A 22,868-nucleotide genomic window follows, 5' to 3' on the forward strand; every position below is an offset into this window, starting at 1 on the left:
ATATCTACACCGAAAGAAGCCGCCTGCACTTTATTGGTTTACTTGGGGAAGATGAAGGTTCGATACTTTTTGAACATGCCTCGTATGTGCCCACCTGGCCTCATCTGTGCAAGGAATGCTGCCACCCCAACGCATGAACATCTGGCCCCAAGGGGCAGCAGGAATGTTCCAGCATAACACAGTGTGCGATTCCACACCAAAATGCATGCCAGAGCAGGCACATGTGGCTGCATGCAAGTGCACATCACTGCAACAGATCTCCCATCATGCTAGACTACAATGTTATAGTATTTAAGCCATGGCTGCAGTTGCACTTTACATTGTTAGTTCATTGTATAATCAAAATAGAGAGTTTTAGTGTGTCTGGCATTCCGCTAAATGCAGGTGGACTGGGCGTTTTGTCGGATGGGCAGTGGCACAAACATGAGTGGGCTGGACCATGCAGTCCACTCACGTTTGTGCCCCCCTTCACCCGGTATTACGCCTGATTTGCCTGCATTTAACGGAATACCATACATGCTAAAACTCTCTAATACTGCTTCTAAAAGTTATTTTTCCAATTGCAAAAAGTCCTCCATCGCATTATATTTTTGCAAATACAGTAAAAAGAGACTCACTGTAGATAATTTATGTTTAGACCAGAAGAGACAAACTCCTAAATGCAATTTCATTGTTTCCATGAGATCTTTCATTGATAACTTTACAGATGCCTGTTTGAAGCTATTCAATTGAATTTGTAGACATACAAACCTGAATGGTGAATCATTGGTGAGATTTGCTGCATCATCAGGGTTCAACAGAAACCTCTGCTGGACAACTTCATACTGGCTAGAGTTACTATGCAGTCGTCTAACTGACACACATGGGTAGCCCATCTGTCTTGTCCAAGTGTTCATGATGGTAGTTATGTGTTGATGCTGAAAAGATAATTTTCTTCCTATATGGAATGTAACTCATACAATTCAACATAATAAAAATGCACTTGTACAAAAAGCGAGTTTGCCATGTTGTACAAGACACATAATTGGCATTTATTACGATGAATGAACACCAACTAAGTTTTTGTACAGTGCAAACAATTTTTTTTTGGAAAGTAGGTTGTGGGTATTAAGGGTAGTAATAAGTGACTGGTACTCACTTTTGATGAAACACTTTCCAATGCTTTCCACAGATCCAGTGTTACAGCACTGCTGCGCTTTCGGCTTTTTAAATAATTCTACGTATTTGCAACAAAATGAAAGAGATGCATCATTACATGTACATATATTAGTGATGTCATAAACAGTAAACAATGTATTCATTAGCACTAAGATACAATGTTGATACCTGAAGTCCTCGTATGAAGTCTCCTGTTCCCATAAAGGATTCCAGCATTCTGATAACAGCTGACCCCTGAAAAAAATTACAGTTCTCCCAAATTGGTTCACATGACTGAGTAATGACCTATATAATGGTTTGGAAAATCAGTTCTGTGGAAGTCCACAAGGTGAAGGAAATTTCATGAAAGGGAAAAATTTTCATCCACCCGACTGTAGCACGAAGCTACAAAGCAATGTTATCAGGGTTTCCTTTGTATGTTCATGCTACAGTTGGGTAGATGACAATTTGTCCCTTTCACCTATAAAATGGTAGAACATACCTTGCTGTAGGATATAACATCAAATATCTCCGTGATGTCACTTGGCTGGGTGACTGGCATAACAATCGGATGGGAACTTAAGACTGCATCTTTTTCAAGGACCCCTGATATTAGCTTCAACAGAAACTGCGTCTCCTGCATGAAGGTACAAATTATTATATGACTGTCTACTAATTCAAAATCTCGCTTTTCCTTATCGCAAAGATAGGAGTAGAAAATTAAGTTTTTAATGAATACTTCTCAGAGTCTGCATACTACACAATGACCTTCCACTCAGCCAAATAATGAATTTGCTTAAGTGACAGCAGAACAGGGCTTATTTACATTATGTTTTTTAGTAATCATTATCATTATCAATGATTGTGTTAATTGGCTTTGATATAAAGTAGAACCTCATTAAACTGAAGTTATTTGTATTGTTTTGCTATATATCAGAGTCTTCAGCATAAGCGTAGTTAACCCTACCGTCCATTTAAACTGTGAGAAACTTGCAATAAACATAATTTCATTCTTTGTTACTGTAGTGTAGATCAACACATTACTGAAGCTATAATTATACTGTACTGAATGTGAAATCAACAAGTATTGATGTCTGTACATTGTTTTTAGCTTTGACACTGCTTTCTGTCCTAGTAAATACATCTCAAGCTGTGAGATTTACTCATCTTCCACAATCTCATGTGATCCGATGGTTGTATCTGTGCTCAGTCAGCTTAACTTCATATCCAAACTGACAGCTTAACTTCATATCCAAACTGACAGTAGATGCAGGAAAGATTTCATTGCATATGTCATCTGATGACGTGGTGGTTGTTGGCCTTTGCTGTCACACTATATAAATTTTTAAAAGATGCAAAAAATAAACCTTAGTATGCATGACATCTGAAAGTATCTCAAAATCTTGCATGTCTATCACACCTTCACATGCAGTCACATGCAGCAACATCAGGGCAGAAATCTTCAACTTCTGGGAGGTATGCAAACATGGTTTGCTGCAAAGCATTATTCCTGGAAGCTGCACTTTTGTGGATGGCTTTCAGCAGGTCAACACTTGTGAACTTAGTAAAATCTATGTGCTCCTGGTTCAGTTGAAGTGAGTTGAGTAAACTATCTTTGAATGGATGATTATTTCATCAAATGGATACAGATTTCATATCCTAGGTGCAGGCATAAACACAACTTTAATGCTCACGAATTATCTTCCCAGCTATGAGAAAAATTGGTGTTGCAGTTATAATTAGGAATCCATTGTTTTGTTATTTTTGCTGAAATGTATCTGTTTCTTCCCCATAGCCATTTCTTTATACAAATTCAAAAGAAAAATATACCGACATCTATGGGGGATAAATTGGGACCGGTGTTTTTGTTAATTACAGCAGTATATTCAATATACGTGGTTTCACTATAAAGAGGTTTCTAATGTATTTTCAAGCAGCTCAGTCATAGTGCATGTGTGTTCGTTGAAAGTTCTGTGCATATGTGTGCTTGACACACCTCTTTAGTTTCTACAACAACTGATATATTGAATTAAAATCTGTTCATTGTGTTTGTGAATTACAAAAAATGCTTATAAATATATTTGACATACCGCATCCCATGTAGGCTCAACGAGTTCAATTCCTTTGTGTGAGCTATAAGTCGCAAATCCTTCGTTCAACCATAAATCATCCCACCATTTCATTGTGACAAGGTTTCCAAACCACTGAAAGAAACAAAAGCACACTGCGCTGAGATCAATAGAACACCCTATGTGGTAGCCACTGCTGTCAAGACTGAAACAAAGTATACAAAAGCTTTCCTAACAATGCATACAGAAACAGTAACCATTAGGAGCATTCTGCCACAGCATTTGACATTGTTACCAATTACACACAGCTAATACTGTAAAAATGCCTTCTGCCCTACTATCATAGTTTGTTATAAGGGATGTGTACTGTCAAACCTTTTTGTGTAATTTAGAAAAAGTCAATAGCAAATAAACATTGTTATTATTAAACTCCTAGAGCTGATTACTGAAAAGACCAAAAAGGGCGACCTTGCATTCGCAGCAAATAGTGCACTTTGTTTCCAGCTGATGTAAGGTTTTCCATATGTAGGTTTTCCACTACAGACGACATAGTTAAGGTGACCTGACATTCCTGTTTAGATGGGACCCATCCTGCTTTTAACACAGTTGTCTCATTACCCCACAGCTTACACGTGGGATGGTGTTCTGCCTCGCTTTGGCCTCTCAGGACCCTGAGCTGTCCCGGAATTCTTGCCTTATGAGGCTGAATCAGCTGTCCACTTATGGGTCTGGTGGTACCACTTTCAAAATGACTTGAAAGGCAAGTAGCAAAGTGAAACACTGCCAGAAGTGAGGCAGCTGCACCTGATCTCTTACAACGTTTCGAAATAGGAAAAGCAAACGGGTCGCTTTCTGAACTGTTTTGGGATCACAATCGTCCTAGAACGCACCATCACTAATGACTCATACGCATTCTTGATCCAATTACAATAGACTTCTCAATGACGACCCGTAGCAAAGCACACTGACCACACCATCCTCATGCCGTTTTGCTCTTCATGCATGCTGTTTTGGAAGCATGCAAAATAATGCTGAAACTCAAGTCTACAAATTGAATGAACAGCTTCGAAAATAGTTTTCATTGATATAAACAAAACGGAATAAATGTTGAATCTTGACCCCCACCCCCTCTCCCTGTCCCACTTTGGCATCAAAGGAATTTGGTCACATTAGACAGAGTAGCTAACATATTTACTGCACTGTGCGTCACTAGTGGGTAACGTAGGCTATTCCTCCTGTGCAGTAGCAAAAATGTATGTTTCCTGTTGTGTGGAAGCAGTGACTTCGTGAAAAAATCAACACAGCTGAAAAATTATTCTTTCATCTTCATCTAATTGCAAGCAGCATGAAGAATTACTGGCCGAGAAAAAATGCAGTATCCCATTGTTAACTGTCAAAACACTGAGAAAATTCATGCTGTATGCAGGGTTGATCCCAGGTGACCTACATTCTAAATGTGACTGATATAAAACAGTGCTGCCCCCATTTTTCCAGATGCCATAATCATCAAAACTTGTGCTTTCCTTGAATAAATAATAATAATAATAATAATAATAATAATAATAATAATAATAATAATAATAATAATAATAATAATAATAATAATAATAATAAAGTCCTTTATTGATAGAAGGAGGACCAGCGGTTGTTGATTGGGGAGGGGAACGCAGGTTGTGCTAAGAAGGCATCCATTAGATGGCACATGCCAGGTTACTGGCTACACCAAAGTGAGCTAGTGTGACAGGGAATTTCTTGAATAGAACATGGCTAAGACATATAGATGGCAGTGATTAAATGTAGAGGTGGGCAAATAGGTAGTAATTTTTGGGACCAAATTGAATACAAATTGAAAAGTGCTGCTAGCGAACTGGATTGAATATTATTATAATCATCAAATAGTTTTTGAATAATAATCAGCCTTCTTTCGCCATTAATATAGACCAATGTTCACATCCCAGTTAGCAAGCTTCTGTCATTATACCACACATTATGAAGCATGCTTTATTAAAAGCACAAACTGAGCGTCCGGAACAAATATCAAGTGTCCTTGCATACTGAAGACTCTTCAAAGCATGCTGATGAATGAATTATCAGAATGATGCTTAAAGGGGCCCTGAACCACTTTTTATCGGAGTGGAGAAATACATATAAAGTGAAAATATGCTATTTCAGAAATACTTTGCCGCAAAAAGTACTCCAATGCGTTCAGCAGAAGCGGGGTTATTGGCAATCAAAGACGGCCTCCACTGTGCTCCCGTTCCTTATTCAATGCATTGCACTGCGAAGGCTATGGCGGAGTGGGGTGGGGCCACAACGCTCTGCCTTCAAAATGTCACCATAGTGTGCAGTTCAAATTTTATGTTGGATGTTAACGTAGACACCACGACTTCCGATTCTGGTGTCTACGATGCACTAAACGTAAGCCAAACGTGGCTGTCTCAGAGAACCACAGTGCGCTTAGCCAGTGGACTCGTGGTGGCACCCTGCAGCAGCCACAGTGTGAATGACTGCAGTGACCAATAGCAGCCGCGTATGGGAATGTGCTTTATTACGAAATAAGGCACCCAGAAAAGAGTGAGAATCATGATTTCTGTTGAAACTAGAGTGTTTGAGAGAAAGGTGACTTCGCGCTTCGCTTGCCAGCTTTATGCACCGTGTACGACAGCAAAACTTGTCTGAGATGTTCGCAGCTGTGTATGCTACCCACGGACTATGTTATTTCACCAAGCCCGAGGGGTGGTTCAGGGCCCCTTTAAAAAAGCAGTATTGTGGATCAGTTAGCATATGTGTATACTGCCAGGACTAAATCGGAAATGCACCTTGCTGTGTCAAGCTTACGATTAACTTCTGCCTATCGCCATTGACATGAATGATGCATGCTGATATGTATGAGTGCTGTGAACAATGAACTTTTTTTCCTTGGTCAACACTGATTCAAATCCAACTGCTGATTCTTTGTGGAATTTTCTGCATTGTGATGCCATCCATTTATAATCTCTTTCTCACAATTTTTTAGAACCATAGACATGCAACTTTGTTCTTTGGGAGTTAACTAAAGTATAATTTTGGCATAATCTGCAGAATGTGTTCCTGATAAAGGGCACATGTGCAAGTTTAAAAAAAATTTTTTTCCCTCTCTCTCCATTAGTTTTTCAAAAAAGCTAATAAATATTTATATGCCCTGGACGCCTCTGTGGAACCAGATATGCCCAGCATAACTTTTGCCAATACACTCAAATAAAAGTGTCTACAATAAAATGTTCGGATTGTTTAGACTAACAAGAGTCTAGAAAACTTGGTTTTTCAGCAAGCACTAAATATTCTCTAGTACAAAGGTCTGTTTTACACTTTGCCCTTGTGTAGGAACAGCTGCCACATTTCAAGGTTCAACTCACATGCCGTATCTCGTCATTGGCATGCCTTTACACGTATGCCACTGACACAAGCGCATAGATGTTAAGAAGTTGCATACATAGTTACAATTGCTAAATGTGAAAGCATTAGCACATTATGAAATGTCATACTAATTTTTTAGTGAAAACATGCAAATAAATCTACAAACCATATGTGCCAGTTCATGAGATATAACTTCTACTGTGCTGTAGTGATCAGAGACAGATGTGGTATTTTGGTTGTAGAGCATCATGCATTCGCTGTACATGATCAGGCCCCAGTTTTCCATAGCAGCTGCTTGGGGGTCCGGAATGGCAATGCTGTCTAAAACAGAAAGCTGATCAGTTGCACTGCACGCTCAATATATTGGTAAAAAAACAAATGGTGAATATGAGTTGTGTCGAACATAGCAATATCAAGTGAAAGTGGATACCCCTATCTCTAACTTGTTTTGAAGCAAGGTAACTGCCCTGTTATGCCATGAATTGGGAGCAAAATTGGTATCAAAGCAGTGTGCCGCAATGCTTATGTGCTAGAGAAACTAAGTGCATCAAAAACAAAAATTTTGATTTAGTTACCTAGCTTTGGAAGGGGAAATCTTATAGCAAACTGATTTTCAAAGAGTTCCAAAACTTGAATGGTGGCTGAAAGCGCATAATTTGCATGAGGAAGCATCTCCTGGCGGGCAAAAATTCGCACCTGAAAAGAGCAAAGCATAAGTGTGTACAGCACTATATGAAAAGAAAAGTTACAAGTAGTATAAAAAGAGTGTGAGATACGATATGCTATGCAGCTCAGCTTTACCGGTGTGCCGCTTGATGTGTTTCCTGATATGTAGTCAAAGTCGCAGACAGCAATAGCCACAAGGTAAGTTGTCATCTTATGGGATTCTTGGAATCGTGTTGCAACTCTGGTGTCATCTAGGATGCGAATCTGTGAAGAAAATAACTGAGATCGTATATAACTGTCATCTAAACAATAAAGGTTGACAAAACAGGAGTGCTAGCAAAGTTAACACGGCATTGTTTGTACAAAAAGGTTTTGGAGATCAAGATGTATGGAAAAGTTAACACTCCTCATGGCTTGAATGTGAAAACTTAAATATAAAAAGGTGCAGCGCCATAGTCATACGCAAAAATATAGAGTGTAGCCTTCAGTAACAGGATGCAGACATAATCTATGGTAACATTTCCCTTCCTCATGGTTTTCATGCTTCATAAACTTTTATAGTGCATTGTACCATTGAACAGCTTGTTAGCAAGCAACAGATTAATCTTTCAAAGCAAGGCAATCCTATAAAGCTTAATTTGTATCACAGTTTACACCAAGAACAACAACAAAGATAGTAATAATAAAGTCACCTTGTCGACAGGCATATTAGATATAGCCTTCATTGTAGCATCGTGGATGACAGTTATAGTAAAATTTGCTTTGAATCCTGGTTCATCAAAGCAAGGAAATGCCATGCGAGCAAATGTGGGCTGAAATTGTGAAGTGATCATAAATCTGCAAGAGAAAAAAGCTCACACTTAGAGTGAAAAATACAAAGATGTTAACGATACTGTACAAACAATGTTGGAAATATAGGTAAGAAATTGTTCAAGTGTGAAATAACAAGCTTGAACACTTCGCCTGTGATAACCTTAAATTGCTGCAATTAATGAAGCAAATTAACTAAAAGTAAGAAATCTGTGATGATATACAATGATTTAATAATATAAAGGTATAGAATTTTCACAATTAATTGTGAAAGTGTTGAAAGCACAAATTCCCAATGAAGTGGATGGGAGGATGGCTGCTGCAGTAGATTAATTGGTAAAGCAATGCACACGTAATGCGGAAGATGTAGGTTCGGCACCCACCTGTGGCAAGTTATCTCTTTGTCCCCTTTCATTTCTTTCTACCATATTATTTCAGCATTTGAATCAAGCATAACAATTAATTTCCCCTATGTTGTCTCTGGTATCAATGTCTGTTTTATCATATGGTTCTGTCTGTTTCATCATCTAGCATGGGACCACATGAAGACAATCGTGGCTACAGTCGAAGTGGTTAAAAAAGTGTTCCACAGTATTTTCCACATAACTTTGCAAGATTGGGCGCTCTGGGCAATAAGCTTTCCAAATGCACTATAGCAAAATAGGTACCACATTACAATCAGTTGTTGGTCCCTCTAAATAAATAGTTATTACAGTTAAACCTCGCTATAACGATATAATGGTAAAATCAGCACTTTACTTCGTTATATCTACAGTTTATTGTATGAAATTCAACCTTTTATGCAAATAATTACAGTAGTTGACTGATTTTTCTTACATGGAAAGGGCTGTAAACATTTCTGGATTATTGGTTAATCGAAAAAAAAAAAATTTAGACGAAATTTTTTTTTATTTTGTTGAATTTCAGAGTTCGTGACCAAATATTCGGTTTCATGTCATGTTGACAATATCTTCACATCAGTGGTACAAATCGAAGCCTGTGAATCTTTCGCGTCCACTCTGCTGCCATGGCTGATAGCGCCACCCGCAGTGGGACGACGCTATCAGCGCACTGATCTCCACACTGCCCGACCAATACAGCATCAAAACTCGTTGAACGGTGCAAAGAAGGCTTCGATTTAAAATTGCATAATATCGAGGCGACAGGTTACAACCTGTTGTTAAATGCCGTCATGTTTGTTGCAAGCTTGCGACATTGCAAAACACCACATTAATTCCAAGCCCAGTCGTGCAGCGTATGCACGGCCAGGCTAGAGGAGAGAAAATGCATGCCCCCGCCAACATAGCTGCATTGTACAACTGAAGATGCTACAGCACTGACAGTTAAACAGTCATAAGCTCTTACGCTGGGATTCAACTTGGAACATAACAAATCATTCAAATAGCTCATTTACAAGGACTATGCCACAACTAAAATCTAAGTTATCTGTGCTTCGTTCACTGCCTAGCAAAAATATAAAAACACCTCAATAATATGACTTATTCAATGTAATCCTCAGGAAGGCAGCCAGATGGCAGTTTTTTTCTAGCCTGTTTTAACTCACTTGTTGCTTTTGGATGCTTCATCCCAGTAGCTTGTCTTGTAGATGCCACTCAGGTAGTTGAGCATGGAAGCACTGAACTCAAATTTGAGCACATAACCTCCTGGAGGAAGAATGTTCCTGGTCTGTATGACCCAGTAGTCATTCTCTATGTACAAAAAAGGCTCGTTACCCAGGGGAACCTCTTCAAAAGTTTCACGCTTGTGGCGCATAACAACTGTTCTGGTAATGTTGACATTTTTTGCATGCACCAGAAGAACACTGGTAGCCTTCACCACTGTGATCCTAGTTGTGCTAGAGCCCACTGTTATATTTTCTGTAGGAATGGGTTCGAGTGTGATGTCATAACTTGCAGGGATGACATGGCGAGGCAAACGCATGTTTTCCCAGGGTTCTGGGATGACGTTGGTGGTCAGCCATCGTGCCACACTTGGTTCGTGATGTTTGATCCATGCTATGTTGTTGCGGACATTCTCCAGGGCTTGCTCCCGAGCTCTCCTGCCTGCACCAGCATTTGGGTTCTTGTGGAAGAAAGCCTGCATCTGTAAACAGTTTTCTGCTGTCAGGTTTGGTGGATATGTAGAGCCTTATGCACTGAGTGATTTATTGACCATTCCTCTTTTGTGGCTGTTGAAACCATAAAACACTGACTTACCTCATTGTAATCAAACTGCTTTGTGAAATAATCACATATAGTCTTCACAACATTTCCAAAGTTGCGGTCGTTCAGTGAGAACCTAAACAATAATTTGAGTATCTACGTCAGACTTCAATGTTAGCCAACACATTAATCACAAATAAAATCTCCAGCTTCTTTGCACCACTTCTCTTACCTGTGAACAAGCCTGTCCCACTTGTATCGCACAAATTTCCAAACAATATCACGGCCAACTGGGTTTCCAGCAAGAAAGGAAAGCACACTAAAGAAGTCTTGCCTACGCACATAGCTTTCATTCATTGCATAAGCCAGATATCTGTAAAAAAACAAAAAAACTATCGGTAACTGGAACAAACGGAAGTTACCAAGTGGTGTGTTTATATGGCCAACAATGTCTGTGCGTACATAATGATTCACAAGCTGCATGTATGACACTGGTTAGATAACATGCTTTCTACACACCAAAATTTTTGCCAGAGAGTTCTTTACAGTTCTTTACAGTGTCTTTCATAATATCATGCACACACATACGGCAATTAGTAGGCAACCGGTTTTATGTTGCTGCCACATTGCTGATCTTTTAAACACCCTAGCTACAAATGACTAAACCCGGATACTACGTCTGCTCTTTCCTTTTTCATTCATTTCTTATCACAAAAGGCCCCTGGATGATTCTTGCATTGCTTTTGTTATGTATATGTGTGGGCATGTTTGTGTTTATATATATATATATATATATATATATATATATATATATATGAAGGAAGTATTTCTTCGGATCCGTGGTTAACAAATTAAAAGAAGCGCAGATGCACGTAGAAAAGCAAAAACACTTAATTTCGACGTTTCGGCTGGGGTCAGGCCTTCATCAAGGGTGCGATTACAAGCGCAGAGCTGAAGTTATACATTTTGTCTGTAACAAAAAAAATAAAAAATAAAAAAATAACGGTACCAGGTCTATGACCACAAGCACGTGCATATTTAGTGACGTCATGGATACCAACACGTACATTGACTCATGTCAAACTCAACGAAAATAGGACAGAAAGAGAAATAAACGTGACTACAAACTTCGGCTGCACATAAATTGGCGCTATAATGTGACCACAAACTTGCGTAGGCATACAGTGCCATGAAAAAAAAAAAGAAAAAAAAAGAAGATAGATAGGTAATTTGTTGGAAAATGGAATGTAGCAATGTAGTCAATGGAATGTAGGGGAAAGGGGTCACATGGTAACAAAGGGTATGCAAGGGGCAGCAGCTGCCAGGAGAGTGTTTCTTTTGTTTGTATGTTTGAGGTCGCTGCAACTTTTGTATGACCACGCAGACGGTCAGTGCACCCCTACCTGGTTATGGGACACCTGTACTTTGACCTCCACTGACCTCTGAATTCCACGAACTGCATTCTATTGCATTCTTTGCACAAGTGGCATTTTTTGTATTTGCGGGCAAGCTGTTTCTTATACAAAGTCTGTGTGTATCAAAAATAAAAGAAAAGATAAATGAGAAATTCTATGGCAAGGTGAAGTAATAAACATCAACATAACAGAAGGATGAGAAGAATTTGTAATTAATGATGCAGAAATATACATATCACTTTATAAACATGCCATATGATATTTGCACATATGATCGTTAGGAAATGCATAAGGCAACCAGGAAAAATGTTCATTGGAGCACCAAACAAGTGGTATTCTTTGTGTTGGTGGGTAAGCTGTTTTTTTATACAAAGTCTATGCGTGTATGAAAAATATTGTGGCGGACACGAATGAATGTGCACCTGTTCACGTGTGGGTTACTTTTTTTTTTTTCCGCGCCACTGTATGCACGTGCAAGTTTATAGTCACGTTATAGCGCCACTGTATGTGTGCCCGAAGTTTGTAGTCATGTTGATTTCTCTCTCTCCTATTTCCATTGAGTTTGACATGAGTCAATGTACGTGTTGGTATGCATGACATCACTAAATGTGCACGTGCTTATGTGCTTGTGGTCACAGACCAGGTACCTTTTTTTTGCGTTAAAGACAAAATGTATAAATTGAGCTCTGTGCACTTGAAATCGCACTCTTGATGAAGGCCGGACCCCGGCCAAAACGTCGAAATTAAGTCGAATATATATATATATGTGTGTGCATGTATATGAATGTATGTGTCTATATATATCCAGACTGACTGATCTTGATGTGCTCATTTCTTTTCCTAAGTTTACGATTCTAGTGCTATAGTTCATATGTGAAATTCTGTCTGCATCTGAGTTTGTTGCTGTTTGATTTCTATTTTATTTTGAGCATTGAGCATTGTACTTTGTATTGCATTGTATTGTAATTGAGCATTGTACTTTGAAAATGAACCTATTTCCTACCTGTGCATCTTTGTTACTGTACTACAAATTATTTCTTCGCATTCTTTGGGGTCTCTCGTACAGTGCCTAGATTTAAGTCAAACTACCATGTACAGTCTCCCGCATTTTTAGCTATATTGTGCGAGAACACTATAATATGGTCGTACGTCGTCCTGAAGTGAACATTGCATTAGACGACTCTTGCACATGAGAGTGAATTGCACTTGAGAGTACTTCTGCCGGTCTTGCTGATTATCGCCGCTTAAAGGCGCTAAAATGATGCGTGCTGGACGCTCACGCGATATAGCTAAATATGCGGAAGGCTGTAGATATGCCAGTGCTGCTCACTGTCGAATTGTAGCACAAGGGACCGGGCTTAGTGAAGCTGCAGTTAAGCAGCTTTTTCCTGCCACCCCCTTTCTCTTCTTGAGATGAGTAAAGTTTGATCCGATGTCTCTCTGAATTATTCGAGCTCCACTGCGCCAGTTTATGTGACTAAAAATTCAGATGCCACACAATGGTTTGTTCTATTATTCTACAACAGAACTCAATAAGTTTTTTTGTGGTAGGGACATTCGTTGGCTTTGTGAGTGCTGTTTGGCTGCTAAGCCGAACGGTTTAACGGCAAGGTAATTTTGATTGAATCAGTACCAGACACAGTAACTGCCCATTGTGTGCATTATCAAGATCTTGAAAGTTTTCTTTAGAGGCAGTGTTCGAGCTATGCTTGCTATGTGCGACAGAATTTTTATGACAGTGAGCACTAGCTGTCGCTGACAGAATACTGTCAGTTATTACAGTACTGCACTGTTAGACCTTTTGGGAAAGCAAGTAAAAGGTAACATACACACTCAATTGGCAGCGGCTTAACAGGAATGACATGCCAGCCCATGGCGTACTACATACTAGCAGCTTGGTTATGGTTATGTGAACTGGTTTTGGTTATGCCCTCGTTGCATTGTGATGGTGCCTGTTAGACTATGCATTGGAGAACGTGAAACACACAAATGATAAAATATTGAAGCAAATATCGTTGTACTTTAGTGCAAGACTGAGCGAAAAGTGCATTAATTAGCTTTTCTGCTGTTTGTGGCCTAAACTCAGATACTCGATTTTTGGGACATTTTCACAATCCCCTTCTAGCCTAAAAAATCAGTTAGCTAATAATTATTTTTGGCCTCATTGAATAATTTACATATTTTTAAATCAGTCAGTTTCCATGCTTATTCAGAGTTCTCCACAAATGAAGAAAATTGTCAGTAATGATGCAGTCACAAGTTATTCCTTTCTCTAATGAGTCTCCCAGTGAACTTGCAAATTTTTATTTACAATTTTTTTGCCTTCTACATTTTATTTTGTTCAGTGTAACTGAATGTAAAAGTACCATTAATTTTTGTTATGCCTGTAGGAAATCATATTTTCGAAAATAACAACAGCCCACAGAATATTAATAATTGCATACTGTGCACATTACCTGTGGATCAGTGGTGGACTCCTTACATGGGCAAGGCCATAAAGCAGGTTAATCCTTTCTTGGGCTGAGACTTCCTTGAGGTATTTTTCCCACATGAACTGCCATTCATGGTCTCCACTGCTCTGGTAAATTCCATAGCGGTAAACAATACCTCTAATATTCCTTGGCACTTCCCTTCAACGAAAGAAAAGTGAGATGTCTTGCAGGTAGTGATTGAACATATAGCCACATAATTATACTTGGCTCATATTCTATTTCTGCCAAGTAAATATAACACAGGAATCTGAAACTGGTTCCTCCACATTATGTCTAGAAGCTGCTCATATCTTGCTACTCAGAGACAGCTCAAAAAGAGAACAGTAGAAACACATCGTGGTCATTACGGATGTCAACCCTTCCAAAGGTGTTCCTGGTGCTGTCGGTGAGAGTTGTTTTCAAAGGGGGTGTTCAAAACCTTTGGTGTTTTTCAATGGCCCACAAGATCATCACTTTCAGTAAAGCCTTGCTTTATGGTTGGATGATGATCCGGAAGGAGAAACATGAGCTGAACATGTATTTATATCATGTACGAACCATGCTTTCTTTGAAACACTTCAAAACTTTAGTGTTGTAATTAGATGATTTACTTTTGTGTATTAACAAAACTGCCAAAATCACAGTCATAAATAGTTCAGTGCTTCTCTAATCAAATTCCTATACCTCTAGTGCCTGCTTCTACACCCTTAGATCTGACATTTTTTCTACCTATGTTGTATAATGCATTTACGGTTCAGAAGCAATAAAAGACAAGCTTTTGAGAAAGTTTTCTGCATGTACACAGTTTCTTCTTGCTCAGAAAGAATTTGTGAGTCAACTTTTTCCTAAAAGTTTCAATGCTTTCAACTGTGTCCAGTGACAGACACAGCAGTACTGGAATGTCTCTTTATATGAAGTGTTTCTGATATGCACACACAAAAGTGGCAATCGGTACTTACTGAACACCATCGACCCAAGCTGAGAGACGCCGTTTTGCTTCTTTGAGGCACTCTTGATGCAGATTTCGGCATGCCAGGTCCAATATGACTCTTCTCAGCATACTAAAACATTGAACAACATGTATTTGAGCAGTTTGCCATTAGAGATTTTTTTTTCATGTTAGGGGAGCCCTGAAACATTTTTTCAGCATAAGCTGGCTTAAGTTATTTGAGAATGATTATGAATATCTAAATCAAATATTATTCCTGTAAATGCAGCAGTGAGCCTACAATATTGCTCAAAAGACTGCCCCTTCTCTTCCAAGTTCCTGACAACCCTGCAACTTTTCATATTTATTGCTATGCACTTATAAACATGATGCCCACTAGCCAGGGTTCTTTAAATGTTACAAGTAAGCAGTGCCTTTGGCGGAAGTAAAACCAGAGAAATCTTATTACTTCTAGGGCAGTGGAACCATTGATGGTGGAGGATGACATCACTTTACCAATACTATGGACCTAGGCAATACCCAGTGACAGCACGATGATGGGTAGCATAAGTGGGCATCATTTTGCATGGACACAGTGGCACACCTTTCATGACGAAAGGACAGCAAGGTAACGAGGGCATGGCAGTAGTATCATCTGATTGCCAATAACCTCACTTGTACTAGGCATTTTCATAAACATTAGGTTCGGAAAATATTCAGGAGGAGATGCCCTTTAATACAAGGCACATTCGCCACACTTCATAAAAAAGGGTTGCAGGGCCTCTCTATGTAAATAAAAAAAAGGCCTCAGTACTTCTTCTTTCTGGGGTTTTACGTGCCAAAACCAGTTCTGATTATGAGGCACGCCATAGTGGAGGGCTCCGGAATAATTTTGACCACCTGGGGTTCTTTGCCAGAATGGGAGGTATGCTACATTTTTCTTGCTAAAAATCTCGAGTGCGCGTTAGATTTCTGCATTAGTTTTCTACTTTGAACCTATTAAAAGTGGGTGCGCGTTCGGTTCTTTGGCATGTTAGAATTGGGGAACTACTGCCTAAGGAATCGGCGGTGTGGTTCGGCATTTTTCTTCCTGCCTATTTAATTCGACCCGCCTGATAAGGCCTCAGTAAGCTCAGCCCGAAAATGGAAATGTTAATTTTCTTTTCTTTCTTAAAATCAGTTTTATAATTTACTTTGTGAAATAAGAATTATAGAAACATAAGGACTATTAGTAACAGACTGACTTCATAGAAACAATTAAAACATTAAAGATAGGAAACTTAATTTCATGTGAATTCAGCATGCTTGCTGTATTATTTTTAAATGATCAGCCTATTATGGCATAAGCATTATTACAATGTCCACATATATAATACTAACTTTACTGTACCATATTGTAATTTGCCTGTTTCTGATGACTAGATGGCATGATAGTGACACAGTGCAGAGGCCTATTGTGTTGTGCCATGGGAGGGCAATGACAGTCAGTCTTGGAACAGTCCTGCAATCATTTTGTTGGTGTTGTGCGTGCATGTTTTACAGGGCGCTGCAAGGCTGATTAAAGGTAAGCATTATTAAATATTTTTCCTTTGTCGCTGTAGAAGTTCTAGTTTACAGTGTCTTATTTACTGTCACAGAGCAACAGCTGATGAATCAACGCAGAATATGGCTATAGCCGCCTCAAAATTTCAGTGATACTGGCTTAGTCTATGCTGAAGCCAGCCTAATATCTGTTATCGTATGGCTGCACTCATCCTTTGCAAAGTCAAAGAATGTCTGCACCAAAATTATATGTGCATATATAGGGTTGCCAACCGTCCCGAATTTAATGGGACAGTCCCAACTGTTGAGTAAATGTCCCAAGTCACGACTTGGCCCAGTCAGGATGGCCAAATGTCCAGTTTTTTTTTTTCCTTTTTGCTACTTAATAACGATCAATAAAACAGATTTTCTTTTAATAATGCCTGACAGCTCGATTGCAGATTCTTCTCTTTTGTATTCTGTTGCATTGTCATCAACATAAAGGCGGTTTTATTTTGGTCATGATTCTGGGCCCTAACTGTTCACAGTACCTCTACCTAGCTGTATTGGTAGCTGTGTTAGCTAGGCAGCTACTGCACGTTCCTTGTAAATTGCGACATAGTAGTACTAAAAACATTCGTGCAACATTACTGCACATAGAGACTTGTAGCTCTTGGCACTGTCAGGGTCGGTGGTCGTCATGAAGCAGCCCCCTCTCTTTCGTTCCGACTTCGGTCACTTGACAGTTGGTAACCCTAAATATATGTGTAGTATACAGTCGACTTCCGTTAATTCAACCCTGATGGGACCGATGGGTGATCAAATTATCAGGCGGGTCGAATTAAACAGGCAGGAAGAAAAACGCCGAGACACACCGCCGATTCCTTAGGCAGTAGTTCCCCAATTCTAACATGCCAAAGAACCGAACGCGCACCCACTTTTAATAGGTTCAAAGTAGAAAACTAATGCAGAAATCTAACGCGCACTCGAAATTTTTAGCAAGAAAAATGTAGTATACCTCCCATTCTGGCAATAAGAAGATGAAACCATCGAACTTTGCCTTTAGAAAATTGATTTTTTTTATACTTAATGTCCATCGTCATCGCCCTCAGACAGCAAATTAACGCTGTCTATAAACCACAATATAAAGTCCTCCTTACAGTTCATTGAGCGCTTGATATTCTGCCTTTATTAAACATTTCCGCGACAATCGCAAACAGGATGGTGGCCCAGGCCTAGACTAACCGCTTCGCTGGTTCGCCATGCGATGCATATGCAATTTTCTGGAACGTCAAATACACGTGACGCGACTTGTGGCCGCTAGATTAGCATGTAAAATAACGTATCTTTTGATTGAGCTTTCACAAACAAAGACTGAAAGCGGCGCGTTACCGCCACCATGCTGTCCCCATCTTGTGATGGCAATGGCGATTACGCTAGCTAGGCTCCGACCACGCTCCGACCATACTCTGACCGTAGGCTTGTGAACGCCACGAACGCAGTTTCGGTTTCGTATCTGATTGCGCTGTGTTATGGAGCCATCGTGGCCAGTGCAAGCAATTTTCAGACCAATGGTTAAAAAAAAAAAAAAAAGAAAAAAAAAAAAGCGCTCGTTAGAATCAGGTAAATACTGCAATCATCCATTGTGAGCACCCGTTTTCGCTTGAAAATCTTCCTAGGGCAGGCCGAAAGATATGCATTTTCGGTGGGATATGACTCGTGTTCGACACATTCACTGTCCCCTGAGCATCGCTCATTATTGGGGTCAAGCGCGTGCATGCTGAGCAGTCCAGTTCGAATTATCTGGCGAATACCAATTTCAGGATCAAAATAACAAAAGCTTGCGCCCATTGAAAATGTATGGCCGCCGGCTGGGACTTTTAGTGGGGATCGAATTAAACAAAAAATCGAATTTACCAGAGTCGTACTAACAGAAGTCAATTGTACAACCTTTGTCAGGAAAGTTCCACGATCCATCCAGGACTGAGCTCGTCAAAAACACTTTGTTCAATGTGCAAAATAACGACTCTAGGGCCGGTATTTTGTAGCGATGCCTTTAAAGTAATAGTGCCTTTTCGCGCTTATCGCGCTTTGTCAGTGGTCAGAGCGATGGTCCGCTCGCGTTATCAATGTTGATAACGCGAGCGGACCATCGCTCTGACCACTGACAAAGCGCGATAAGCGCGAAAAGGCATTATTACTTTGATAACGCGAGCGGACCATCGCTCTGACCACTGACAAAGCGCGATAAGCGCGAAAAGGCACTATTACTTTAAAGGCATCGCTACAAAATACCGGCCCTAGGTTGTCGTGGAAATAGTCCCCTCAGCTATCTACGCACAGTTCTCACCATTTCTGCATGCCATGGAAGCAAGCAGGGAAAGATTCATACGGATCGATGCTCTTTAGAGCATTAGTCGTAGCAGTCTGGATTGCTGCCATACTTAACACTTCCCTTTCAGCGGCAATTTCAGAGGGAGGAAAAAAAAAAAAAAAAAAAAAACGCACGGCAAGTCGGGTGAATATGGGGGAGCATAAATATGGGTGTTTGGTCAGATATTCCTGAACTGATACACCAGTGTGGGGCCTCACAATGTCGTGCTACATGAACCACTGTCCAGATAACGACAAATTAGGGTGGTGGCGCCAAATTGCTTGGCACAAACGTTTTAACACGTCAATATAGAAGTTTTGGTTTAGCGTTTATCCTTCAGGAAGATAGTGATGGTGCACCAAGCCTCAAACATAAAAAAAAAAAAAAAAAAAAAAAAAAAAAAAAAAAAAAAAAAAAAACATGCTATCAACATTGTCTTTGTTTTCAGTGGTTGTCGCGTCACTTATTTAGAGGGAGGTGAACGGTGACCGCGCCATTCGATGAGCAACGAGCTCGTTAAGTGTTAAGTCCCTGAAAAATCAGGAGCTTTAGTTATAGGTGTCGAGTTCAGCTCTACGAGTGGCTCATCGTGACCCGGGTTGGCCTCCCTTGATTAAGGGGCGTATGTCATGGCACTGCGCAGAAGGTGTTTGTGATACGGTCGTTTGAGGGTGATACTGGTAGTGCCAAATTTCATCTATGCCACTAATGCGTAACACAAGTGTGAGATCACTACTGGCTCATTACAGAAGCTCAGCAGCAATGTTCATCTGGTTTATTTCTGTTCGGCTGTCAATGTTTGAGGGACAGGTCTTGCATTCAGTTTTCGTTTCCGTAAATCGTTGCTTAATATCTGGTGACACCTCACAAACATCCGTGTTCAATTTCAGATCTTATGGTATCATGGGCACAGTATCGAGGCGATTTTAATGCATAACTGCCTCACACATTTTGCATTTGCAGCAGCTAGCATGCGACTTCAACGGGCGGCTGACTCTATATGATCGTCTTACAGCGAATCTCTGCCCTCCCGAAACCTTTGAAACCGTTCAAAGACATGAATTAATTCTTAATAATGCTTCATCACCAAATATTTGCTAAATCATGTTCCATGTCACTCCACGTCACTCGTGTAACGTCCAACTAAATGTACCAACAATCCGAACAGTGACTTGCTAAACGCTAGCTCTGCTGCCAAGTAAATTTACACCCAATTATTGACTGTGAATATCATAGAAAAATAAATAAAATATCAGTTCTGGAACTTTTATGACAGAGGGTATACGAACACTTAAAAAAAAATTTACAGTTTGCCTGTGGTGGACAACTATAGTTCATGATCTGCATGGTCTACTCAAGGATGCGGACATTACTTGCACAAAAAATTGAAATGCAAATTCAGATAATTAGGAAAATTTCACTAATTAAGCTTTTAACTAATTACTTTATGGTCCATATTGCAAATTACAAATTCTAGCCGTGGAGTTCGCAAGGCGGATCCACTCGTAACGAATTCTCAGGATGACACCAGTTTCGAGATATTAATTCCCGAACTTTGCGGAGAAATGAATTGGAGTTCCAGTTACTTTCGTAACAAAACGACGTTTTATGCATTGAAGCACAAAAGTTCTTCTCATTCTTTGTGGAGTTGTACGTGCCAAAACCAGTTCTGATAATGAGGCACGCCGTAGTGGAGGGCTTTGGATTAATTTTGACCACCCGTGGTTCTTTAACGCGCACTACAACGCAAGCACACGGGCGTTTTTGTATTTTCGCCTCCATCGAAATTCGGCCGCTGCGGCCGGGATTCGATCCCGCGACCTCGTGCTCAGCAGCGCAACGCCTTAGCCTGAGCCACCGCGGCGGGTGAAGCACAAAAGTAACTAGAACGCCAATGCATTTCTCCGCAAAGTTCGCGAATTAATATCTCGAAACTGGTGTCATCCTGAGAATTCATTCCAAGTGGATCAGCCTTGCGAACTCCACGGCTAGAATTTGTAAATTGCAATATGAACCATAAGGTAATTAGTTAACAACATAATTAGTGATTTCTTGTTATTTATTCGATTATGCATTTCAATTGTTTGTGCCAGTAATGTCCGCCTCTTCTAGTAGACCAGCTCATAAACTAGAATTGTGCTATCTGCCACAGGCAACCTTTAAATTTTTTTGAAAGTGTTCACTGAAACACCCAGTATGTTCAAAACTGCAAAGTTACTTTGCACTCTAGCAGAACTTATTCAGAGAAAGTGTCCTGATAAAGCAATTAAGAGCAATAATTAAACACGACACTTGCTTGTTCATGTGCTTATCACCGTCTTCCCATCCAAGTGTCTTGTAAATAGGATCTACCAACTTGCGTATATATGTCTAGAAGGAAAGAGAAAAGAAAATACCACTCAGAAAATACCACTCACTCACTTGCATATATCAGTCAAACAACTGAGAAGTTGCACTTGCCTGCATGGGTCGTCGGACCTCGGTGTTTTCGAGGAGATGCGTCAGTGCAAGTAGAGATCCATGAGCTGTGGACCATGGTATGAGGTGCATCTCGTGGATTAAGTACTGAGTCATGTTGAAGAGAACATCATAGGACAGGCGGTTGGACCAAGCTAGTTGGAAGGCGTCATACAGCAAGTTTGACCTGTCTGCAGGCGTCAGTTCCTGATTGAAAACCAAAAGAAAACAGGATGTATTCCTACACCTGCGCAGGCTCTCTCGCTGCATGCTTGCACACAAGTGTCATTAAAGTTTCTGCCCAGTGAACATCTTTGGGATAGTCCAGGAGCAGGAATTAGATCAACTGTATTAGTTCCTGCATGGTTCCAATTGATTTATTGAATGCCCATGCTTTCTTGAGTTTACTGAAACGCGCACAAACAACGTTGACGACTGCTTCATAGCAGAATTACCACGCAAACCAAAGGCTTCGGAATCCTACTGCTGAGTGCAGCATCAAATTTCCTAGTTACAATGCCTCTAAAGGTCGTCAGAATTGTAGCCTGTCATTAGGCTTTACTCTAATACCTCTAAGAAATAAAATACCAAACACACTGCCATTACTTTTCTAATCCTACGCGCCTTTGCTGCCTGCAGCCGCAAGCTAAAGCAAAAGAAAGAAATTATACAGACTTCACACTGAGGGAATTAATGATATGCGAAGCATTTTTTGCAAATAACTGGCTTTAGATCCTCATTTGGAGTATACGCAAGATTTTACCAGAAGGCGCAATGTATTCCCGTAAGGCGAGAAATTGTTTGTGTGACACGAGCGCGTGTGTGACAGCGGCAAGTCGACGGCACGATGACGATGGCTTCACTACTATGACTACTAGCGGCATAGGCCCAATGTCAGGCCAGTTTTAGCTTGCAGCCAATGAAACAGCAATGGCACAGCGGCATATAGTGACGACGACAACGGCTCGAAGACTACGGCTCGAAGACTACGGCTCGAAGACTACAGCACGAAGACGACGACAGCCAATCCAGAAGGCGGTGCACTGGGATTCGAGGCGAGTCCCGCAAAGTGCAGGACTGATGCAAAGGAAGCTTCGCTCCCTAGATACTTCAGAGTCCAAGACAGCGAGTTGGGGACGTGTCTACTAAAGTACAATATGCATATCTTCCCAATATTTCAACTTCTGATTATCTTGTGCGACATTTTGCATTAATTGCACCCTATTTAATTATATGTATGGTCAGCTAGATGTATTGTGCAGTCGGTGTCAAAAGTTTTGCGGGTTGCACACTTTGCGAAAACGCCCAATTTCAGGCCAGCCAATAAAACGACATTTTGGTCGCGTAACACTAGTAGAGGTAGCAAACCTGAAATTCAGGCGGGATGCCCGGGGTCAGGAAATATTCCGCTTTTTATCGAAGATCTCGCGCCGCGTAATGTTTTGACGCCGACTGTACTCCG

General features: G+C 40.3%; 1 protein-coding gene and 1 long non-coding RNA gene across 2 annotated transcripts in view; one reads left to right on the plus strand and one right to left on the minus strand.

Moving 5' to 3' along the window:
* LOC125941373 (uncharacterized) overlaps positions 1-19,836 on the plus strand; it is a 61,504-nt gene extending 41,668 nt beyond the window's left edge. Inside the window, exon 3 of the long non-coding RNA XR_007464208.1 lies at positions 19,313-19,836. This is a non-coding gene — a long non-coding RNA (uncharacterized LOC125941373). The remainder of the gene's footprint in view (positions 1-19,312) is intronic.
* The window catches only part of LOC119436540 (putative aminopeptidase-2), a 168,940-nt gene that overhangs the window by 41,173 nt on the left and 104,899 nt on the right, over positions 1-22,868 (minus strand). Inside the window, exons 13-28 of the mRNA XM_049658436.1 lie at positions 21,410-21,613; positions 21,246-21,319; positions 15,086-15,187; positions 14,112-14,285; positions 10,473-10,613; positions 10,295-10,376; positions 9,643-10,181; positions 7,961-8,105; positions 7,404-7,532; positions 7,178-7,298; positions 6,769-6,923; positions 3,228-3,341; positions 1,640-1,774; positions 1,327-1,392; positions 1,139-1,216; positions 751-917 (exon numbers count right to left, since the gene is read on the minus strand). Coding sequence (XP_049514393.1) covers positions 751-917; positions 1,139-1,216; positions 1,327-1,392; positions 1,640-1,774; positions 3,228-3,341; positions 6,769-6,923; positions 7,178-7,298; positions 7,404-7,532; positions 7,961-8,105; positions 9,643-10,181; positions 10,295-10,376; positions 10,473-10,613; positions 14,112-14,285; positions 15,086-15,187; positions 21,246-21,319; positions 21,410-21,613 — 2,426 coding nt within the window. The remainder of the gene's footprint in view (positions 1-750; positions 918-1,138; positions 1,217-1,326; positions 1,393-1,639; positions 1,775-3,227; positions 3,342-6,768; positions 6,924-7,177; positions 7,299-7,403; positions 7,533-7,960; positions 8,106-9,642; positions 10,182-10,294; positions 10,377-10,472; positions 10,614-14,111; positions 14,286-15,085; positions 15,188-21,245; positions 21,320-21,409; positions 21,614-22,868) is intronic.

This window comes from Dermacentor silvarum, chromosome 1 (assembly GCF_013339745.2).
Source record: "Dermacentor silvarum isolate Dsil-2018 chromosome 1, BIME_Dsil_1.4, whole genome shotgun sequence".
In the NCBI taxonomy this organism is placed as follows: Eukaryota; Metazoa; Arthropoda; class Arachnida; order Ixodida; family Ixodidae; genus Dermacentor; species Dermacentor silvarum.